The 18,042-nt window shown below is 37.5% G+C and overlaps 2 protein-coding genes across 2 annotated transcripts; one reads left to right on the top strand and one right to left on the bottom strand.

The window, feature by feature from the left end:
- The first annotated feature begins 224 nt into the window (after window positions 1-224).
- dgcr8 (DGCR8 microprocessor complex subunit) lies at window positions 225-10,657 on the top strand. The gene is made up of 14 exons (XM_056244023.1): window positions 225-336; window positions 907-1,905; window positions 2,220-2,382; window positions 3,386-3,528; window positions 3,664-3,997; window positions 4,089-4,286; window positions 4,372-4,473; window positions 4,812-4,910; window positions 5,036-5,118; window positions 5,216-5,316; window positions 5,470-5,576; window positions 9,668-9,795; window positions 9,896-10,009; window positions 10,178-10,657. Exons 2-14 carry the CDS (start codon window positions 1,210-1,212, stop codon window positions 10,259-10,261), a joined length of 2,352 nt encoding a protein of 783 aa, XP_056099998.1. The 5' UTR covers window positions 225-336; window positions 907-1,209; the 3' UTR covers window positions 10,262-10,657.
- A 2,371-nt stretch (window positions 10,658-13,028) lies between these two features.
- Window positions 13,029-17,919, bottom strand: trmt2a (tRNA methyltransferase 2 homolog A). The gene is made up of 12 exons (XM_056244013.1): window positions 17,789-17,919; window positions 16,693-17,330; window positions 16,381-16,489; window positions 15,705-15,886; window positions 15,423-15,537; window positions 15,188-15,303; window positions 14,995-15,106; window positions 14,410-14,532; window positions 14,226-14,301; window positions 14,020-14,136; window positions 13,826-13,922; window positions 13,029-13,212 (listed from the first exon to the last, which is right to left on the bottom strand). The coding sequence occupies exons 1-12, from the start codon at window positions 17,870-17,872 to the stop codon at window positions 13,050-13,052; spliced, it is 1,932 nt and encodes a 643-aa protein (XP_056099988.1). The 5' UTR covers window positions 17,873-17,919; the 3' UTR covers window positions 13,029-13,049.
- Between the last annotated feature and the right edge of the window lie 123 nt (window positions 17,920-18,042).

Here is an 18,042-nt window from a genome sequence, read left to right as displayed (position 1 = left end):
CACAAATCCGAAAAAGTCTGTAAATGTGTTATTTATGTGTCTAATAATGTCTGTTAATGTTGTGGTGTAGTCTTTTATTTCACCAAGCCAAGAAACAAATATGTTGTTTCAAATCTTCCTAAAATGCAATTTAGGAGCATGTGAAGCAAATTTCAGTAAAAATTGACCACGTTGGTCCAATCAAACGCACGTTGGCACCGGCTGAGAGGCGTGTTTAGATCCCCTGATGCCGCTCTGCAGTGAAGATGGCGGAGAGAGGAGACGGCCGTCTGAAGCCCACAAACATGGAAAGCCTTTGAGTGCATGCGGTCTTCAGTAGAGCATTTGTGTAGTTAGGTGAGTAAAAGAGAAGAGTGTGTCGAAACCTCTCTGATATTTATTCCTGTCGACATTTAGCAGATTTACGCTCAGTTCGGCTGAAAAGGTTTGAGTGCCGCACACGGCTCCTTTCAATGGCTAACACACGGATCAACTAATCGAAGCATAGATCGGTTCCTGCAGAACAAAACAAAAAGCGCTCTGGTAATTGTTTTATAACAAGAAGATGCGACACTAAATTGCAGTTTTTTTGTATCTGCTTGGTAAAATATAGCCATATCGCTTTTAGTTACTCCTAGCCGACCACTTAGCAAAGGCCTTTAGGCTTATGGTTCATTATAATACCTTTCAAATACAGTGTTTATTTACCGAGCCTTTTATTTAGCAACAACACTCAATTATTTTCATCGCGACATACAAATGCACAATTAGTCGGTTGTGTTAATACGGCTGTCTGCGGCATGCGACACCATAAGCATATGGGGAATTTAATATGCATCTGAGAAGTTTAGCCATCTAGAGCCGTTCTAAGTTTTTATGGTGCTCTTTGAATTTCTCCTGATGTTTCTTTTGTTTTCTTTCTTTCAGCACTGACAGAAGATCTGGCTTCCCATGATGGACAGAGTTTAGATGTGGTCAACTTTTAAGCTGAATGCATTGTGATTTCCAATAATTGAGACAGTGATTTCTAAAAAGCTGTCTACATTAATGAAAAGAACAATGTAGTCAGCTTAGCATATTCAACCATACACATGAATATTATTAAATAGGTGTCTTGAGTTGTGTAATGTGTTCATGCATGTGTTAGGGCTTTTTAGCTGAATTAGACAGTTCCCTTCCCAATTGCTTTCTCGTATAATTTTTAACGTAGCTCTTTTAAAGAAATTTAACATGGATGTAAATGAGATTTTACCTCCCCTCCCATTGGAGCCACCAGACGCAGTATTTGCGGGGAATGATTACTGTAAAGCACCTCCACCACCTCCCCTGCAAACGTCCAGTGACGCAGAGGAAATGGACGTTAGCTCTGGTGGTGATGGACACCAACACACCCCAGCAGTGGACAGGGACGAACAGCTTCTCCTCAACAAGCGCACATTGTCCGTTAGTAGCTGCCTGTCAGATAATTCTGAGCCCATGGCCAAGTGCCCTAGAACCGCTCGCCACGCTCCCCCAGTTACCAAGTTCTTACCTGATCTAAAACTCCTCAAAGATGTCAAGATCAGTGTCAGTTTCTCTGACAGCAGCAAGAGCAAAGACAGGAAGGTGTTGTATACTGGTTTGGGGCAGGTTAGGAATGAAGATCAGAGCCTAGAGGGCCTGAATGGCGAATTGCATGATTCTTTAAAGCAGAGAAGTGTTCCGGGCAGCTCGAACATGAGCGGCGGTTCCTTAGGTTTAGCTAGAAACCGCGAAGAGCTGGAGACAGAGCAGGAGAACAAGGTTGAGTTTGCCGTGCTGGACGACCTGGAAGATTTCAGCGAGAACTTTCTGGAAGCAGAAGACGGAGAGCAGAGTGGTTTCAGGTCTCAGATGATAGCTCAGCAGGAGCAAGCGCAAGAAGAAGACCTGAATTACTGCTATGAGGTAAAATGCATGGTCTCATTGTGAACGCTTTCTGTTCAAATTGAAAAATTACATTTATAATGTAGGTTAATTATTGTCATCTAAACCTCTTAATGCCCACCATTAAAAGCATCTACTGAAATGTGTATCTACCACAAATAGAGCACGTGTCTTTCATTCATCAAGATGGATCCTGGAGTGTAACAAGGTGGTCCATTTGAAGAACATTTGAATTACAGCTCCCAAAGTGGGCTTGATTCAAATCTGCTTCTCAGCGTATGTTTATATGATGACATGTCATTGGCTGCCAGTTTCTTACCCACCTACTCTTCCAGGAGGACTTTGACAATGATGTAGATGCCCTGCTGGAGGAAGGCATGCCCATGCCCAAGAAGAGGCGTCTGGCTGAAGACAAGTTCGCTGGAGACAGTGATCACCATTCGGATGGGGAGTCCGGAGTTCAGCCCATGATGACCAAAATTAAGACCGTTCTTAAGAGTGAGCCCTCTAGTCATAAACGCAGTTGCTACTCTAAAATGTTAGACTGCATTACTTTAAAATGTCTTAAGGGATAGTTCACCCAAAAATGAAAACTCTTGTTTAATTTTAGTTTTTGGGTGTTTATTTTAGTTTATCTTTATATAAATACGCAAAGGTGATGGGTCTTTTCAAACTCATGTATATTATAGTTTTCTGTACTTTTATTCTCTTTGAGAATTTAGTTTTTCAGTTAAAAATTTTTTTTTTATAAAAAAAAAAAAAATATATATATATATATATATATATATATATACATGATGCATGCATACATACATTTTTTCTGATGATCATTTAAATGGCTGCATACTGTTCAAAAGTTTTGGGTCGGTAATACTTTTAAATGTTTTTGAAAAGTCTTTCATGCTCACCAAATTAGCATTTATTTGAATACAGTTAAACGGTTATATTTTTTTAGATATTACAATTTAAAATAGCTGTTCTCTTTCCATATATTTTGAAATGTAATTTATTCCTGTGGCAGCAAAAGCTGAAATTTCTATTCAAAGCTTAAAAACAGCTTAATATTCATGGAAACTGTGATAAATATTTTTCACTTCAGGATACTTTGGCTCAAAATATCAGCATTTATTTAAAATGGAAATTATTTGTAACAATGTAAAAGTATTTTCTGTCACTTTTAAACAATTTAATGCATTATTGCTGAGTAAGAATATATATATTTTTTTATTTAAGTTGTAGTGTATATTCTGTATCAGACTAAAAGTAAATTGTGGTCATGTTTTTTTAAAGTCAATTTTGGCTTTGTGAAAATAAATTTTAGTTTTTCAGTTATACTGTTTAATGTTGTTTTAGTTAACAAATGCTTATTTTGGTTTTTGTGAGTGACTAACGATAATTCAGAACAGAAACCTGCATAGGACTCTGTGACTATAGTTTATCATTATTGATTGACATTAATATTATTATTATTTATTTATTTGTATTGTTTCTTTTTTTTAAGGTCGTGGGCGTCCGCCAACTGAGCCGTTACCCGATGGGTGGATCATGACATTCCATAACTCTGGCATTCCAGTCTACCTCCACCGGGAAACCAGAGTTGTGACCTGGTCCAGACCTTACTTCCTTGGAACAGGAAGCATTAGAGTAAATGTTTTAAGTCATCTAAGATAAGACTTTCATGATAGTATTTGTCTTGGTGCATCATTTCTACTTACAAATTGAATTGATCTTTACGTTCTCATGCACCTCGTCCCTGTATTCTACTCATTTCCCCCCTAGAAACATGACCCACCAACCAGTAGCATTCCCTGCTTGCACTACAAGAAAATGAAGGAACATGAAGATAGGGAACAGAATGGAGAGGTGACTCCGACAGCCGAGGTGTCTCCAGCGAAATCTGGAGAGGAGGGCGTCTCATCAGAGAGAGCTGATGAGCCTGACTCCACTGCCACAGAAGAGCCGACTGACAGACCAACATCAGAAGATCCAGATCCTGACATTATGGAACCAGGAGGATCCTCCGAGGGGAAGGAGAGCCAAGCCTGTGATACTGCACAGGGAGCGCTGGGCCAGGTCAGGGCCAAGGTGGAGATTTGCAAAGATGAGTCTATTGGTAAGAGAATTAGGTTTTATTCTCTCTTGTGCATCATTATTCAATATACACATGGTTTGTAAACCCTATCTTCTTGTGACTTGCATCCCAGAAATTGAGGAGTTTAGAAGCTACCTAGAGAAGTGCTTTGATTTTGAGCAAGTGACCGTGAAGAAGTTTCGCACATGGGCCGAGCGCAGACAGTTCAACAGGGACATGAAGAGGAAGCAGGCTGAGTCTGAGAGGCCCATTCTACCGGCCAATCAGAAACTTATCACACTCTCCGTACAAGATGCACCCACAAAGAAAGGTACCTGTCTGAGAGTCTGTACATTTATGAAGCGCATAGCAAAGAACGTGGTGTTTTGACAAGACTAACCATGTTTATATTTCAGAGTTTGTAATCAACCCCAATGGGAAGTCAGAAGTGTGCATTTTACACGAGTATATGCAAAGAGTACTCAAAGTGCGACCAGTTTACAACTTTTTTGAATGTGGTAAGTAGAATAAATAATGCATAAGACTAAAAAAAGCCAGTAATAAGCGTGAGTTGAATTATTAGTACGTCACATCTGCAGTATAATTTGCAGTTATGCTAATGAACTGTCACTTGGCAGAAAATGGGTTGTGATTTTTATCTTTGCAATTGATCATAATGCTGTTGTAAAAGCAATAAGCCGCTTAAGGCCATGCCGAACAGTTGAAGAGATTTTGGGCTTGACGTTGTGCAAATTTCCTCTAATCATGGTGAAATTTCTGTAATACATGGCCCGTTTAGGTATAATTTTTTTTAATGAAATATAAAGGTCTTAATGTAACATTTTTTTTTGCACAGAAAACCCAAGTGAACCCTTCGGAGCCTCAGTCATTATAGATGGTGTTACTTATGGCACAGGAACAGCAAGTAGTAAAAAACTTGCCAAGAATAAAGCTGGTACCTTCTCCCCCCTCTTCATTTAAATCTTTTGCAAAAATATATTTTTTTATGAATGGATTACTATAAACATTTATTTGACTGGAGAACAGTAATTATTCATACTGTTGTTCTCTTTTGGACAGCTCGAGCAACACTGGAGATCCTCATTCCTGACTTTGTGAAGCAGACGTCTGAGGAGAAGCCCGCAGAGGGAGATGAACTGGAGGTACTGCTCTTCCTTTCTGAATGAAGATATTTGATTATTGGTCAGTTCTTTTCTTTGTGTTACTAAAGGTCGTTTATTTCCTTCTCCCATCTCACAGTATTTTAATCATATCAGTATTGAAGATTCAAGGGTGTACGAGCTGACAAACAAAGCAGGTTTACTCTCACCATATCAGATCCTTCATGAGTGCCTTAAGAGGTATGTTATGATGTAGTTTCCCATTTGATTACACACAATTCAATATTTCAAGAAACACACCTGTTAATACAACCAGACAGTCTGTGGGTCCTTATTATTATCATCATGTCTGTTTGAAAAGCAACTGAAGATCTGTTGCTGTCTGTTCCATAGAAACCATGGCATGGGTGACACCAGCATCAAGTTTGAGGTGATTCCAGGAAAGAACCAGAAGAGTGAATACGTCATGACATGTGGGAAGCACACTGTACGCGGCTGGTGTGAGTATCCATGCTTAAAAAGAACTTTCATTTAAACAACCCTGTACAATTGTGAGTAAATCACTTGCATATGCGACCAAACTTCACGCTAGGCGACTCATTTAAAATTTTTTTTTGTCTATTTTAGTTTACTAATTTAATTAGCCAATGGCTAGTAAATTGTATGATTGCAGTCGCCTGTGATTTGAGTTAGAGGCAAAAAATAAGTTTAGCACAGATAATTTCATTGCCTGCTGAGCTTTACAAGTCCGTCGCTTGGCTAAGAGCGCCCTCTGTCGCTTTCTCTCACATATGCACACTGAACGTGAGAGAAAGATAGAGGCTTAAAGGGTTAGTTCACCCCAAAATGAAAATTCTGTCAGTAATTATTCACCCTCATGTTGTTCCAACCCCGTAAGACTTTCGTTCATCTTCGGAACACAAATTAAGATATTTTTGATTAAATCTGAGAGCTGGATCACTCCTCCATAGGCTTCTAAAGGGATCGAAACTGGCCAGCCCATAAAAGTTAAAGACATTGTTAAAATATTCCAAGTGACTACAGTGGCTCAATCTTAAGTTTATCAAGCGACTAGAATACTTTTTTTTTTGCGCAGAAAACAAACAAAAATAACAACTTTATTCAACTATTCATTTCCTTCTCTGTGAGATTTCACGTAGTGAAACTGTGCAAAGCTTCTGTGTTGCACGTCAAAATAAATGAACGGCCCAACCCTTGTCATGAATAATTAGGTGGTTCACACCTGAGAAGACAAAGACCTGCATAATGAGCCTTTCATTCAGGTGTGTCCCAAGAAAGAATGCAAGGACTATATATATATATATATACATAAGAAAAATATGTGTATGTATATATATATATATATATATATATATATTAGGCTTGGGCGGTATCCAAATTTTGATACCGTCAAACCTCCTCCCTATTTTACCGCGGTATACGGTATTACCGCGTGACTAATTAAAAATTATGACATAAGGCTCAGACGGCATCACCAAACTGTTGGTTTGTGCAGGGATGAGTCACAATTTTCGAATATTCAATTATTTGATTTTATTATAGAATATGGAATAGGTTGTGGGATTATTGTCTATAAAAAATCCCCATGTTTTCCGTTTTGATGCGGTGGTGACACGTTCAACCAGAGGGTGGCGATGCCAATAATGCATCTAAAAGCTGTCAATCAACTCTCAGACAACAGGAGAAGATGCACATTGTCTCACACCAGAGCATGTGAGCAGAGCATGTGAGCAGAGCATGTGAGCAGAGCATGTGATCGGAGTGGTAATATTTCCTCCAGAGCAGAGAGCGCATTTCTGAAGATCACGCGCCGCGTGCTCAGTCCACTCAGCGTCGCGCGCTCAGAACGCCCGCAGTGCATGCTGGTTAGAAAACATGTGAAGTAGGGCTGCCCGTGCACGACTAAAGTTTTTTTTTTTCTAGTTGACTAGTAGTTGTTGATTTAAGCCATTAGTCTAATCACATATTTATATTGATTAAATTACTTAAATATATATTGGAGAGAATGCTAAACCATAATGAGCGTTTTCGTAATATATTGCCTATTCTGCATCTCAAAGCACGCATAAAGCTTGGCACAAAGAACTGGCAAAAGTAATTATTATGCATGAAACATTTGAATTGTTTATTAATAAAAAACTTTCTATGTCAGTGGCTGCACAGATAAAGTTTACGATGCAGACTCGCATCTTTGCAGTAGTGAACGCGCATAGAGAGAAATGCACACTTCATATGAATTAGCTTACAGAGAGCAGGCCATTTCTTTGTTTTTAATTGTTTTGTTTAAAAGTAGACATTTCAAGCTTACTATATATATACACTTCTCAGATATTTAAGGCATCTATCTTATAAGCTGAGTTTCTTTTTTTTTTAGGAGACGCGCTCCCGTTCACGCGCCGGCTTATATTGTCTAATATATATGCTTCTTCTTTATTAATCCAGGCAATTCGTTGATGAAACATTGATTAAAATGAAGATACAATTTATACAAAAAAAAATTTACTTTAAAGAAAGGCTTTCTACAAAACAAAACGTAATAAGTGGTCAAAAATCATGTCTGACCCATTCCAAATGTTTCAAATCTTATGATCCTATCTTATTCATCTCATGCAGTTTCCTTTTCATATAATCAACATAGATGAAATAAAAAAAATAACAACATTATATTATTAAACATAAATATGAAAAGAATTTTTTTTTTTTTTTTTTTTTTTTTTTTTTTTTTACTTATAGCCTATTTAAGCGTCACACCGCTGTACATGCATGTGTGCGTGCATATGGTGGAGGGGTGCGATTTTTGAATAATAATCAAATAATACCAGGCGATCTTCAAATATTATTTTTGCTTGAAATGCCCATCCCTGCCAAACTGCAGAAGTCGTGTTCTTCTTCGAGACCAGGTCACTCGGTGCGCAACTTGCCATCTTTCCCCCTCTCTCCCCCACTCTTTCTCCTCCACACTGTCATGTGATGACAACCACACATAAGCATTTTTAGCCATTAAATAAATTATATTTAATCCTTGTCTCCTATATAAGTGCATTCGATTTTTTTATGACGGTATGACGATATTGAAACTGATACCGTTGCTATTTTTAGATCCCGCGGTATACGATATTACCGTATTACCGCCCAAGCCTAATATATATATATATATATATTTATTATATATACATACATACACATAGGCTATATGGGTTCAAGTAGGCTATATGGGCCATTCTATAGAATTGGTTCAAAGTTAGTTGGAAACATCTTGAAAAGAAAATTGTCTTTTTCCATAAATGTCTTATAAAGTATTATTTTTTAAAGTAGGCCAATACATTTTATCATATATATTTCAAAGTTAAGGATTCATTATTTTTATATAGCATAGCTTGCATTGGAACAAACACTATAACAGTTGATTAGTTTATTTTTGACAAAACATACTATATATTTAACATATGAGCAGAAACTGTCTTAACAAAAGCTTATTTGATGTCTATTTTAGAGTAAAAACTTTATAATCTATCCAAAACAAGTCAACGAAATGTTGTCATTACAGACACTATTCTATATCGCGATTAGAACAAATCTCAGTAGGCTATAGCAATATAGTTTGGATGTGTTCATGTAAAAATAGCGTTTACTAATGTAGGAGCGAGAGTGAATGAACGCACAGATGCGATGTACATTTGTAGTAAACAACATCGCGCGTGCATTCACACACAGACACGCAATTCATATTTAAACAGTCTTTGTGCAGTTTACAGACACTATTCAATAATGCGAATAGAACAAAGCACTTAAGAATAAATAACTTACTACATCAGCTGAATCCGTGCTCCTCGAAATGAAACTACCAGCACTTCTGAGGTAACTTTTCCAGGATTATTATGATAGTATTATTCCTCACAGCGCAGCAAGACGAGGTAAAGTACAAGATTCTTATACTTGGTGTTTAATCCAGCTGATGTGGGCGTTGACATGGCTTGCCTCAACATTTGCGTTTGAATAGCGCACACTCTCCGTGGGCGTGGTCACATTAACACGTAATAAGCTATAATTGGCTGAAAGGAAAAAGACTGACATCTCTCTTTTCATAGAGATTACATAAACTGATAATATTTTATATACTTCATTTAAAAGAAGAGAATTTCAGCTTCATAATGAAAAAATCTTTCGTGCCCGTGTGACAAGTATTCACTGAGTTACAGTTCATTTTCGACGTGTTTCAGAATGAACTTCACTGACAGAGAGAAGGCAAAATTCGCATCATGTTTATTTTTCTTTATTTGACAAAAAGCAGAACACTGTTTTTATTGTGAGTATCCACAAAAAATAGACACTTAACAGGATCTAATGATGTACAACACTTATATGTAAGATCAAAATCAACAGAGTAATTTGAGTCTCTTTTGCACTGATAAGGAAAAAAGTGAGCTTGGCGCGATAGCCGACCCCAGAGGGTTAAAGCACACAAGTAAAAACCAATGTTTCACAGCGCTAGACTTTTGAAAGGAGTGTTCCACCCTGCAGGTTATTCATAAGCCACATAGCTAATACTGTTAACTCTTGTTGACTGCAGGTAAAAATAAGAGGGTTGGAAAGCAGCTGGCGTCACAGAAGATTCTCCAGATGCTTCATCCTCACGTGAAGAACTGGGGCTCACTGCTGCGCATGTACGGCAGAGAAAGCAACAAGATGGTAAAAAAGGTCAGCACTATCTTTGTCGAATCATACTCTGCATATGTGTTCATAAGGTGAATTCTTTTTTTTTTATGTGGTTGTAATGTTGAATTCTTGTCGTCTTCAGGAGAACTCCGATAAGAGTGTGATTGAGCTTCAGCAGTATGCCAAAAAGAACAAGCCAAACCTCCACATCCTCAACAAACTACGAGAGGAGATGATGAAACTGGCTCAAGAAAGGGTATATCTGCAAATATGACCTCTTCCAGCCAAATCTTGCACTTTGGATAAATTAACTCCTCTTTGGACGAGTTGATGCATTGCAGTCGACCAAAAAATAAATTCCGTAAAGTGACAGCTAAACAGCTTTTCTAGTGCGTACTAATTTGTCTTTTTATATTTGTTTCAGGAGGTGGCAAGAAAGAAGCCGAAGATGACTATAATGGAGTCTGCTCAACCTGGCAGTGAACCTCTGTGTACTGTTGACGTCTAGCAAACCCTCATCCAGCAACTTGTGATAGCAGATAGCACTGACCAATGGTAATAGTTCTATAACAAAAGGTCATCGCAGCATTACTGACTTATGCATTACTTTGCTGTGCAAAATGGCAATACTAGTTACATTTCTATCTGATTTTTGAGCTCTATTCCCAGTCCAATTATTGCCCATAATGAATGGGTTCAGTTAGAGTTGTATACATGCACAGGGAAGGTAGAATGAGCATTAAATACCTCCAGATGCACTTCTGCACCTGAAAAGTGCACAAATAATGATGGCTGTTGACAATGCCTATATGAAAATCATACAAAATGTGTATTAAGTATTACAGATGCTTTTAAGTTTGTGGCTTTTAGATGTTAATAAAAATGTTGCTTTTCCCTTCTTAAACGGCAAATAAATTCATTTCATATTTACTGTGCAACTACAGATTTCACACGCAAGACTATCTCAGTACTCTTTACTGATGCGTTTTTCAGACATGTCTGTCATTTTACAAGGATTGGTTCCTTTGTCAGCTTCGGTGGCATGCAGAGTTGTTCATTCAGTGCACGTGATCTTTTATCTGGAAAATAGTTTATAAGTGTGTGGGTTTTCTTTAGTGGCCATGTCTAGTTCTTATTGGCATGTGAAGCATTTAAATGTTGTATTTCTAAAGCATTTCATATGCACACTTACCTTCCAACTGCTGTTAAGAAATGCACTAATGTTGGAACTTATTTCCTTGTGTGTGAAATGAACAAGCCCTTTGTTTTAATTTTAATTAAGGGGTGATGCACACCAATGGTCAACTTGACCAGTTGCTCTACTTGTTCAGAAAGCACGGCAGAGAAAGCACAAGTGTTTGAGGTACTGTAGTTCGTTGAGGAAGACATCAGGGATATAGGATGCTTGTGTATGCTACTTTTTTTTTTTAGTTGTCATCTTTTTATTACGTTTTCATTATTTTTTTTATATAACCTAACTCTTGCATTAGATACTGGTTGGTAATCTTCAATTGAAAAAAAAAGGTATATTTTGCCTTAGTTTGTACCCCTTTCCTTGATGGTACCTTGTGTTTTAAAAGGGAAACGCCTCACTTAAATCTGCATTTGTGATGCTATACGTTATGTATTTGAGGATTGACGCTTGCTTTATGCATTGATATTTTAGAGAAAATGCCTTTTAATGCATGTGCTTTTTTGAGTTTGTCTTAAATTCTGTATGGTTTTGTGGACATTTTGCTGAGGTGATTGTGCTTGTTTTGTTCAGATCTTATCACGGTGTATTATAGTTTGAACCATATTCATTATTTCAGAAGGCAGTTTACCTAAAAACAGGTGGTAACTCCATACCTCGAAGAAAATCAGACCATGTCGTTGTATTCAATAGCTTGAAGAGCAGTGTGAACCAAAGCTTTAAGTCTTATGCATTTTTATAGAATGTTGCTGCATAGCTATTCATAATATATCTAAACATACATGGAATTATTAAATAAAATAAAAAAGATGCAATAACTGCTGGAATAAAATGATGGTCCCTGTTTGAAGAAAACCACCCCTTCCCTGAAACTATTAGGGCTGGATATATCCTTTCAGATGTTCCAATTCGATTCGATTTCTATTCGATTTTGACTCTGGATTCGACTCAAATGAATATAGATTTAATACAAATCCTATATTTATAATAAAAAAAAAAAGAACAGTGAACATAAGTTTACAAGTGGTTAATTAATAAAAAGAAATTAAGAGCCACAAACCTGTGTATTAAACTTTTTATTTTAGGTACACTTGGGTACATTAAAACAACCCAACTCTATATTTCAAATGCATACAATGAATAGACAGGATTTTGATGCAAGATGAAAAATGTATGCTGAAAGTCAAAACAGTTGCATGCCTTGATCAAACAGGATCAGGTTATTTTATGTTTTAGATAAAACAAACAATCTCACGTCACAGCATTATCTGTAACATGGAGGCTGCAGGCCTATGAACAATGTAGAAAAACTAATACTGGCCTTTGGGTAATAGATAAATATGGAAAATTTCTATTCGTGTCCTTTGATACTCGATTTTGAATCAACCACATTTAAAAAAACATTTAATTTTAACTTTTTTTGCCCAGCCCTAGAAGCTATTAGGGGAGAAAGAAAAATATATTCTGGCCTTAAGAAATGACAGGAAGGTCAAAGTCTGTTTAACACAAGTGAATCAGGTTTTCTTGGGACAGCGACTAAACGCAGTGCACTGTCAGTGAATTTAGTGTTTTAGTTTGTGTGCTTCTGAATGTTAACTGTTTGTGAAGACACTTTTCCTGTTTTCAATGAGCACAAGGCTGCTGCCATACTAAGAGTGCTTAGAGAATATGCTTTCCCAATAAATGTCTGGGGTGTACGACTTGTCCTGTCAGTCTTGCCAAGTGAGTATTAGTTATGAAGAAATGCGTGCTTTTTAATGCGCTATCGTTGAAGGGATAATGTTGAATGATTTAGCTGCAAGTAATGTGACATGATTGCTGATACAGTGATTGGTTTATGCAAATAAATTGATGACCAGAAACTGATGTCTTGTGCTGTTTTTGATTGGGTTGTTTTAATGCAAACAAAAGAGAAAAAAGGAAACGCATAAAAAAATATGGTAATGGTTTGAGCACTTTGATCAAGTCAGTTAAAATCTGGGTGGGGAAACAACAAAAACAATTGAAATACATTGTTTTTTCTCTCCTCAACACTTCCATCCAAGAGCTTTAACAGAAGAGAAACTGCTGTGTCAGCATGGTAGATGGTAAGGACAGCAGGGCTTCAGGTCTCTGTGGTCTGACTGTCAGTATTGGAGCTGTAGTCCACTCTTTCAAACAGCAGGATGGTTTCACAGTGCATGGTCTGAGGGAAGAGGTCAACAGCCATAGCTCTCACTGGACGGAAAGCGGCTCCTTTCACACGGTTAGAGGGAGCTCTACAAAGACTTTTAGACAAACAATTTATTCAAAAGGAGTAGGCTCTGATGTGCTTATTTCACTCTAAGTAATATAGTTGAATGGGAACATTTTATAATACGGTATATTGTCAGCCTGAAAACATTAACCCTATTTTCTTAATGCAAATTTCTGGTCTTATTGTGCTAGGGGAAGAGGTTTGTTTAAATAAGCCAAAAAGGAAATGGTAACACTTTATTTTACTGTCCTTGTTACACGTTACAGTTCATGTAGTTATTGTAGTAATAACTAAATTATGCATAATTACATGCAACTAAACCAACCCCTAACCCTATAGTAAGTACATGTAGTTATTATTACTCAGTACTTAAATGTATAATTACACTGTAACCTTCAAATAAAGTGTAACCAAAGAAATTTAACGAGGTTTGTGTCACAAATCCCTCTCATATTTCAGCTTTTCCACTCAAACCACCTACATTCTAATATGTAATACTGAAATTTAACAATTCAATCAATTTGTGATAGATTTGATGTCCCTGCCCTAAATTTGTACTTGTTATATATCCTGTTTCAGATTATGGAAGTAAAATTTGTTTGCAAATGCATTTCGTGTTGACTTTAAATAGAAAATAAACTTACTCAATAAAATTGTTCATAGCTGCTTTGGCATTGCAGGCGACATAGACGAGTCTCTTCAGATGCTCTGCTCTTCTGATCGCTAGAATAACTTTGGAATCTGGTAAGAGTGAGAACCTTGGTCAAAACTTAAAAACACCACGTCTACAAGTTAAAACCAGTAATATCAAGATACTATGAAAGAGTACTTTACGTACGTAGCCCCGCTCTCGGAGGATCTACAATTGCCGTGACGTTAGGGGACACCACAGCATTAAGAACAGTGGGTAACACATCTTCAGCCTTTCCACAGTGGAATTCCACATTGGTCAAGCCTGAAAATGTACGTTTGAAGTCTGAGTAGATCATGGGAGATGAGATGGAGTGAGAAAAATAGGACAGTGATAATGTCACTCTGGCTTACCATTAGCTTCAGCGTTAGCTTTAGCATCTTCCACTGCCTCCTGGCACAATTCAATGCCAATCACCTTCTTCACCCTCTGTTAATGACAACACAGAATTTTGTATTTTTCTAAGGCGGCTAACTGATGTTCTGAGAACAGTTTTCTGGGTTTTTTTGTGTGTATTCTTAGAAGCAAACGCCACACCTTTGCCAGTGAGATGCCGATGGTTCCTGTTCCACAGCACACATCCAGCACAGTACTGTCCTGGTCCAGTTGAGCCCATTCACCCACAGCAGAGTACAGAACCTCAGCAGCAGGTGTGTTCGTCTGGCAGTATCAAAATCATAATATTGTAAACTTTTCAATAGCAATAATGCAGGACATTTAATCAATATTAATATCCTCTACTTAACAGGGGTGTAACGATACCCTCATGTCACGAATCGACACATATCACAATACTGAACTCACGATACGATATTATTGCGATGCACCAAGACATACGGTAAAAGGTTAACAAAAAATGTACTGTTGATTAAAATGCTAAATTTGGTATTACATTGGGGTGGAAATGAATTGGCTTGGACTTGGTGCTGGTGACAATAGTGACACCAGAATAAAAATATGCATGATTCTGAAGCTGAAAATACAGAATTATTTTAGATGAATATGCTTGCTACTATGCCCCTACTACTTAATATTCTGAATCACATATATGATGGCATAAAGAAATGAGTATCCTGATGCTTTTTAACTATCGTAGTGTACTGTTAATCCTCAAGAAATGACCTGGAAGAATGAGTGAGGAGAAATGCGAAATTTCAGTCCGAGAAGTTCTTCGTGAATGCATTCTTCTCCGGTCACATGTTCACATGGCAGGTCCTCTGTACCCGCAGAAGTCCTGGGTTGATGCAAGTTAATAAATTAATGTAAAGTGCTCCAAAATCGAAATTAATCTCATTTTAAATTTTGGGGGGCTTACCTTTGTCCCATTCTCACAAAGTACAAAGATGTGAGGCCACTTTCTTTTCCTTCTCCTTCGGTAAAATACTGACGCAGATTTCGTTTCAGTTCCTCAAGATCTTCTTCTTGGAGTTTCTAGTTTGTAAAAAAAAAAAAAAAAAATTATTCAGCAGTAACAATAGTTCCACGATTTGTAAAATGAATAATGTCTAAAGTGGACACAAAAATAACCACTGAATAAATCTCTTTTTTACCTGTGGATTGAAGAAAACAATGGCCATGGTTTGCTTTATCCTGCTTGTTCGTACCGTCAGTTGCCTCCAATGACCTTCATAAGTCTCTGGACTGTATACTGCATATGGAGTGGTCCTGTTCAGGATAACACAAAATACAAAAAATAGAAATACATACACATTGGCTGATGTGTAATGCAGACATAGATTTTGGCCCTGGAATTGAAACAAATTTCACTGATAGGCCCATAACTATAATTAGATTTAGATGCACATTAAACAGTCAACAGTAAATTCATTCACCTGATGAACTGCTGGAACTCCTGCACAACCCTCTTGGCCTCAGAAGACACATGGGTGGTTTCTGATGGACTCACTACTGCACAGGATCCTCCTTTATACTTACCCAAACGAAAGCCCACAGTCTTATCCTCTCCATCTGCTCCCACTCCAATCACAAACTCACACTTATTCCTGTACTCCGTCTGTAAGTATAGGGTCTTTATTAGACGGTGACAATCACACTCAGTCATACTATTTCAGTAACCACAGATTTTATTAAACGGATGATTTCTTTTTACAGTATATAGTGTTTAATTAACCTCAAAAGTTACATTAAATCAGTCAGAATGTGCTAAATAAGCACCCGCGAACTGTAACCAACCATAGCAACAATTCATGAAATAAGCTGCATGAGCGTGGTCCGTTAGGTTACCATAAGTAGCCTACTATCATTATTCATCACTTTATTATAGATTTACACATTACAAATTGTTTTAATCGTCTTTAATAAAGTTGACGGTAAGTTAAATGTGCAAGGGGCGTGACAGAAATGTTAAATATTCAACCTTTCTGAACACCATTGAATAATTCTTATGCTGAATACAGTGGTAATGCCATGATAGTTTATGATATTTATTTAGTTAAATATGTTATGTGTTAGATTAGAATAATACATGCGAGTATGCGGATGATTTACCTGCACAGGTGATGGTCTTATGGCCTCGAGTGGGCAGCACATTTTGTTGTACTTCTCTTTTTGAACGAACAGCCAGGGAAGCATGGCTTTGTTGTTGTTGCCAATTTCTCTGAGAACAAGTATCAAGGAAGATAGTTGTATTGAAGGAACTTTTACTGACCAACATCATTTTCTATACCACCAGAAGCACATGTATGAAATATATGGGTGACAATGTCATGCGATTTATAATTTTTTTCTGTTTTAAAAGAAATATCTGGAAGCCATTCATGCATATGCATGTCACCAGACCCATCAGAAAATCAGAAATACCTGGTCAGTTTCAGGAGAACACCTTCAACTTCTTTCTCTTTCCTCTTCAGCTGTTCTTCATAAGGCACGTTCCACAAGGGTGTCACAGCATTGGCAATCTGGATATCGAGAGGCTCTTCCTCATCCTCCTCTACCTCCTGGCCACCCGCAGCACGTTTTGCACCCGGCGGGCCACCTTCCGTTTCCTCCTCTTGCTTCCTCTTCTTGAGGATGGGATCAGCTTTGGGCTTGGCCAGCCGTACACTCAGCACTTTACTCTTCCATTGCATGCCGTGCACTGCCTTCATGGTCTTGTCCCTTTCCTCCTGGTTCTTAAAAGTGACAAAGGCAAACATCTGTCTGCTAAACAGCTTGATTTTGTGAGGATTAATCCCATGCTTGTTGAGGAACTTCTTCAGGTCATTAAAACCAATGTACTTGGGCAAGTTTTGGATCTCAACTTTAAAGATCTCTGAGGTAAAGAGATCTCCTCTGATGTAACGGTACACATCACTGGCTGCACCCTCTCCTTCTGCTGCTGTCGCCTCTGTCTGATTCTCTTCGTTTTTCTCCTCCATCAGGTCATCTGGCTCCTTTTCAGTGCTTGGTAATGAACCATCTGGAACATTCTTGTCAACGGCAACATCTGTCATTTTGATCTGCATGAAATGCCAAAAGAATCTGATTATTAGACCTTCAATTTCAAGAATCTGTTTTAGCAACGTTATGCAATGCGTTATGCTATAATTCACTTAAAACTAACCAACATTTATAGCTTCATCTACAATTATTATACATATATTTCAGACATCATATTAATTGAGAGACTACAATGGAATATTTGTACTTTAAAATTTATTTTCTCACACAGCAGGACCATTGAAACCAAAAATTAGTGCACAATTATATACAGGATATACACAAGATATACGAATTCCCTTATACATATGCATGTACATTTTAACATTCTAAAAAAATACATTGGCATGTTATATGTCAACTAATGGAAGGGACAAGACTAAAAAAACAAAGCAGGTTGTATTTTTAGGACAATTAAATGCAAAGCAAATGGAAAGCAAAGTTATTTCTGATATTTCTTCACATCGTCTGAACAAACCTGAGCTGTCAAATCACCCTGGTATTCAGTGTTCCTCACTATAAATCCTGAAGGAGCTCTAAAACCACTGTGCACTTTATGCATACATGCAAGCTGCCATCTTTGAGACAGAAACACGTGTCAAAAGCAGCGCATTGTGGGAACACCGGTCAAGGTCTATTTAATAATATGTTCTTCTAAGACTAATTGTTTTAAATATACTAATTAAATTTAAATATCACAGGTAATTTCATTGCATTGTATTTAGACATTTA

Source organism: Rhinichthys klamathensis, unplaced genomic scaffold (assembly GCF_029890125.1).
Source record: "Rhinichthys klamathensis goyatoka isolate OS25496 unplaced genomic scaffold, OSU_Roscu_1.1 h1tg000899l_1, whole genome shotgun sequence".
Lineage (NCBI taxonomy): Eukaryota > Metazoa > Chordata > Actinopteri > Cypriniformes > Leuciscidae > Rhinichthys > Rhinichthys klamathensis.
Note: the sequence above shows the minus strand (reverse complement) of the source record. Positions and strands in the feature narration are given on the sequence as shown.

What these genes read in the sequence shown, in the direction of transcription:
- dgcr8 (XM_056244023.1), top strand. Translation starts at nt 1,210, where the DNA reads ATGGATGTAAATGAGATTTTACCTCCCCTCCCATTGGAGCCACCAGAC. An exon ending in TTGGAACAGGAAGCATTAGA is followed by an intron (nt 3,529 to 3,663) that starts GTAAATGTTTTA and finishes TTTCCCCCCTAG; the next exon opens with AAACATGACCCACCAACCAG. An exon ending in TTACAACTTTTTTGAATGTG is followed by an intron (nt 4,474 to 4,811) that starts GTAAGTAGAATA and finishes TTTTTTGCACAG; the next exon opens with AAAACCCAAGTGAACCCTTC.
- trmt2a (XM_056244013.1), bottom strand. Translation starts at nt 17,872, where the DNA reads ATGCATAAAGTGCACAGTGGTTTTAGAGCTCCTTCAGGATTTATAGTG. An exon ending in TTTGTGAGAATGGGACAAAG is followed by an intron (nt 15,107 to 15,187) that starts GTAAGCCCCCCA and finishes GCATCAACCCAG; the next exon opens with GACTTCTGCGGGTACAGAGG. An exon ending in GCTATGAACAATTTTATTGA is followed by an intron (nt 13,213 to 13,825) that starts GTAAGTTTATTT and finishes TTTGTCTAAAAG; the next exon opens with TCTTTGTAGAGCTCCCTCTA.